At 56.7% G+C, this 4,880-nt stretch overlaps 1 protein-coding gene across 1 annotated transcript in view; it reads right to left on the bottom strand.

Annotated features, from left to right (window-relative positions):
• The window catches only part of TTBK1 (tau tubulin kinase 1), a 37,904-nt gene extending 33,066 nt beyond the window's left edge, over positions 1 to 4,838 (bottom strand). Inside the window, exon 1 of the mRNA XM_004710864.2 lies at positions 4,685 to 4,838. Coding sequence (XP_004710921.1) covers positions 4,685 to 4,792 — 108 coding nt within the window. The 5' untranslated portion in view covers positions 4,793 to 4,838. The remainder of the gene's footprint in view (positions 1 to 4,684) is intronic.
• Between the last annotated feature and the right edge of the window lie 42 nt (positions 4,839 to 4,880).

Genomic DNA, 4,880 nt, shown 5'->3' on the forward strand with positions numbered 1-4,880 from the left:
AGCTGAGTAAGGGGGGCATTAAACATCATCTCGAGTCATTGGTCTAAGTCAGCGGTTCTCAACCTTCCTCATGCCGCAACCCTTTCATGCAGTTCCTCACGTGGTGGTGACCCCCGACCACAAAATCATTTTTGTTGCTACTTCATCACTGTCATTTTGCTACTGTTATGAATTGGGTGACCTCTGTGAAAGGGTCGTTCGACCCCCCAAAGGGGTTGCAACCCACAGGTTGAGAACCGCTGGTCTAGGGGATCTTGGAGGGTGGAGGTGCTATGGCAGTAAGGGGGGAGGGGCAGCAGGGACTGAGTCTGAGCTGAGGCCCTTGGGTTGGAGAGAGAGACACACGGCTCCAAGCTCTCTCACCCAGGGAGCCCGCCCTCCTGAGTGACCTCCCCCTGGAGGCCCTCCTCAGGCGTGTCTTGTTGGGTTGTAACTCGGCAGCCACGGCTGGCCTTGCTGGTGTGGCCTCCTACATCTCAGCGTCTGCCCCTCCCCATGCATCCACACACGTCTAAACCCTAACCCTGACTCAAGGCTATCGAGTGGACGCCACGCCAACTCAGAGCGGTCCTGAGGGCAGGGTAGAAGTGCCCCTGTGTGTTTCTAGGGCTGGAGCCCTTTACGGGAGCAGAAAGTCACATCTTTGTCCCAAGGGGCAGAGGGCCGCTTCTAACTGCTGACCTTGTGGTTAGCAGTCCAACGCATAAGCCAGGACACCACCGGGGCTCCCAGTACACAGCTAATCGTGGTTGGGATTGGGGAAGGGAGGAAGAAAGGGCAGGACAGCGCTGGTGTTCTCAGCAGGTGATGGCTGAAGCCCCTCCAGGAAGAACTCAAAGCATGGTGGTCAGCAGGAGACATGAAGGGGAGGGCAGGGGCCGAAGACCACTGTGCCCCAGAAGGAGAGAGCGGGGAGAATAAGGAATAAGTCCCTCTCTACTTGAGATAAAACTCCCAGTCAGACGTTTGGAAGAATTTCAAAACCAGGAGAGTGCAGACTTGGAGCTTAAGTGACTCGGTGACCTGCGTTCCCCTGGGGGCCTTGAAACACAAGGGAGATTCTAGCATCTTCTCTATGATTCCATTGCGGTGCGTGAGCATGAAGGAGAGCATGCACGGCTGCAATCACCACCAGGACTCGCCCGTTCCGCAGATTCACAAAGGCCGTCTCAGGTCGTCCCACAGGCTCCCTGCCACCCGAGAGGCAGTCTGCCTCCCCATTTGCACACAAGGAAAACTGAGGCCCTGGTGGGGGGGCTGCAGCTCCTTACGTGGGCCACATTGCTTGCTCCCATCAGCTGCTGCACAGTCGGGAAATCGCTCCACAGTTTGGAGCTGCACTCTGTACTGCGGCAGATCACAGGCTTTCCTTTTGCTGGCCTCAGAGGGGGTTCAACTCACCTGCTCTTCAGTTTAGCCCCTGACTACTGACTGCTTGCGACAGATGGCCAAACCCCTGACCCAGTTCTGAACCCCCATCTTAGCCGCCAGGTTACAGAAACTGCCAAGCAGGGCAAGATTGAAGGCGTGAATCTCACCCTTTCGGACTGGGCTCTTTAAAAACAATCATTCTTAAGGGGACCGAAGGGTTGACAGGGACTGAAAGCCCATGGAAGTGAGATGTTGGAGTGGGGGGTGAGACAAAGTGAGCGGGAGTGGAAATCACAACCGGGAGCGAAACAACGCGAAAACAGACGCAAACCACCGACTGTCACCAGGGTGTAGACACTGCCGGGTGGCTGGGGACCTGTACTTCCACGGAATCCACAATGAAACGTCGTGACAAAGCGGGAGCCCCGAGATGCTAGCTACTATCCGAGGCGCGCTTGCTGGAAGGCTCTGGGCAGCCCAGGGGATAGCTCTACACCAGGGGGTTCTTAACCCCCTTTGGGGGTCCAACCACCCTTTCACAGGGGTCAACCGATTCATAACAGTAGCAAAACGACCGACAGTGATGAAGTAGCAATGAAAATAATGTTCTGGTTGGGGAGTCACCACCACATGAGGAACTGTATGAAAGGGTCCAGACATGAAGAAGGTTGAGAACCACTGGTCTACACTTTTTGTTTTCCAAGGGAGACCACTTCCCCTTCTTTAGCGTCCACCTGCCCTGGCCCACTCCTCACTGGGCCCCACAGTCAGGGACGACTCCCACATGCTTTTGGGGAGTCTGTGCAGCAGCCTGAGAAAATGTTCTCATTTCTCTTAAAATCAGAGGGCAAATGTGAATGCTTAGGTCCAAAACCATGCTTTATGATGCAATGCTACCATGTTCGCCTTGACACCAATGTAGTCACAAAGTGTCATTCGCTTAGTGCTCATTTATCCAGAGAGGGACCCACAAAAGTCAAAATGTGGCCCAGGCACAGACAGATTCTCTCGGCCTCCCTCTGCCAGGCCCAGTATCTCCTCTCCCGCGTGGCTCATGACCCCCTCCTCCCTGCAGCAGGACTTCAGGAGGACCGACCAGCAGGGGTCCAGGAAAAGGAACTTCTGGTGCCCCTCAGCCAGCTCTAGGGGCCCTGGGGGTCTCAAACTCTGTGAGTCTCCATGATTCTTCTAGAACAGGAAGGGAGTTGAACTAGAATCGGAAGCCATGACCTTTTCTGCTCCGTGGTCCCAAATCTTGGGTGGGCTAAGTCTTGGGAGCCTAAGTGAATTTGCGTTGAACACGCTTGGTTCCACCTCCTGTCTGTGGGAAGTTGGACAAGCTAATCTCCATGCCCCGGGCAGCACACCTGTGAAATGGGAATCGTGATCATAGCACCTCCTTTCCAGGTGGCTGAGACACAGCATATTAGGCATTTTGCATGGCGCCCATCAACAATAAGTGCTCAAAACAGACGACGTGTCTTTATTACTAACTGTTTGATATTTCAACTCAGAAATACCCCTCAAAATAACAAAATGGTACTTTAAAAAAATGCCCCCCTTGGGCCACTGCACCCCATTTTCTCCTGGGCAGTGTGCTCTTGGCTCCTGAGCTCGGGCATCACCCTTCTGTCCCATCCCCCAGTGAGGGGTGACAGCTGGAACCCCATCCTCCAGGGAGGGGCGGAAGTGCTGTGGGGGAGGAGGGGAGGAGAGGTGGTCAGCTGACCTGACAGCTGGCATAGAGACAACACCCTACCCACCGTTGTTCCCTCTCTCAAAAAAACTGTAAAGTTCTGACTCAAACTTCTGGGCATGCCACCATTCGCTCTGCTCTTCTGTGCAAATGCCACTCTGTCTCCCATCTACCAGGGACAGAGAACAATCAGGTCTGGGAGGAACACCTCTCATTTCACCAGACCCTCCATCAGTGCCTGCTCTAGCTCCCCCTCCCTCGATTTCTGTCCCTGGATACCCTCTCTCAGGAGACCCCTCCTCTGGGACAGAGGCAGCCCCACCCCTCACCTCTCACACGCCCCCTTTAGTCCTCCAAGTGCCTTTCAAGCCCTCCTCCCCGCCCCCAGACAGCTCTGAAAAGCTGCCCCCTTTGCCCCTTTCCCTGGGTCTCTAGGGGACTTGCACAGCGGGTGGCCGTTGCTATGGAGACCCGCCTGCACCCTAGTCCCACCCTCCTCTCCAACCCTGCACCCCTTGTGAGCTGAGCCTCCCCACACGGAAAAGCTGCATTGCAATGGGGGGTGGGGGGGGGATGGAGCTGATACCAAGGGCTCAAATAGAAAGAAAATGTTTAGAAAAGGATAATGGCGACATAGGCACAATTGTGCTTGATACGGTGGGTGTATGGAATGTTGTAAGAGCTGTAAGAACCCCCACTAAATTATCAAAAAGAAAGCTGGTCCCAGCGATCACATACGTCTGAACTCCCCAGTTCTTCCACTCTTCTGCCAGTCCCCGCTCCAGTGACGACCCACAAGTTCACACCCTAGTTTCTCACACGCTGCCCCTCAACCCTCTAAAGCTCCCAAGAGCATCCTTCCCCCACCCCCACCCCCTGCCCCAAGAGAACAACAGAGCTCTTAAGGAAAAAGGAGGGTTGGTGCTAGGGCTGATTTAAAGTAGGCTCTCTCCCCGAACACCACCTTTCCCTTTAACCCTCACGAACCCCCCCCCCCACCATCCCTTCCACCCCCACCGCCCGGGAAAGCTGGGACTACAATTCCCAGCAGGCCTAGCAGCCTTAAGTCCTGGGCTGAAGGAGCAAGGCACGCCGGGAGATGGAGTCTCGGCGTGTTGCACCTGCCGCAGGAACCAGCGGTGGGAGGAGGCTGGACGGGGAAGATGGAGTGCGGATGCGGTGGGAGCAGCCTGCAGGGATTCTCCCCGCCTCCCCCGCCTCCCAAACCCAAGCCTTTCCGTCCTCTGCGGAAGCAGAAGGACACACGCCCGTCCCCTGCCCTTCTCCAAGGTCCGGGAGAGAAAGCGCCCCCTCACCCTGCCGACTCCCTCCCCCAGCCCGGCAGCTCCTGCCCGGACACTGAACCCAGAGTTGTTCCCGGCTGGGCCCGACCCACTTGACCCTCGGGGAAAGGGCCGGGAGAGGGCGGGGCTGAAGAGAGGGCACAACTGTCCACACGTGTAGGCAAAATGACTGGTCCGCACGCGGCATGCAAATGAGCTCAGGGGCCCCTCCCTTCTAAGGTCAGGGCGCTAGAAGGGCACCTGTTTTTGTTTTAACCTGGAGAGGTCCTCTCTCACCCACGCCCCCCTCGGCCCCCCGAAGTCACTCACTCACCACCTTCCAGCGGTCCTTGACCACGTAGTTGGCCGGCAGGATGTCGGCCTGCTCCCCTCCCCCACTCATGTTGGTTTCGTCCTTAAGAGCAGCCGCTAGGCACTGCATCCGCCAGCCGGAGGGAGGGGTGTCCGCAGGGCCTGCCCTGGGGGGGCCATCTACCTGAGGGAGTTGGGGGGGGCTGTGAGTGGGGTCG

This window comes from Echinops telfairi, unplaced genomic scaffold (genome assembly GCF_000313985.2).
Source record: "Echinops telfairi isolate 266 unplaced genomic scaffold, ASM31398v2 ScPeMD7_3533;HRSCAF=4204_1, whole genome shotgun sequence".
NCBI classification, from domain to species: domain Eukaryota; kingdom Metazoa; phylum Chordata; class Mammalia; order Afrosoricida; family Tenrecidae; genus Echinops; species Echinops telfairi.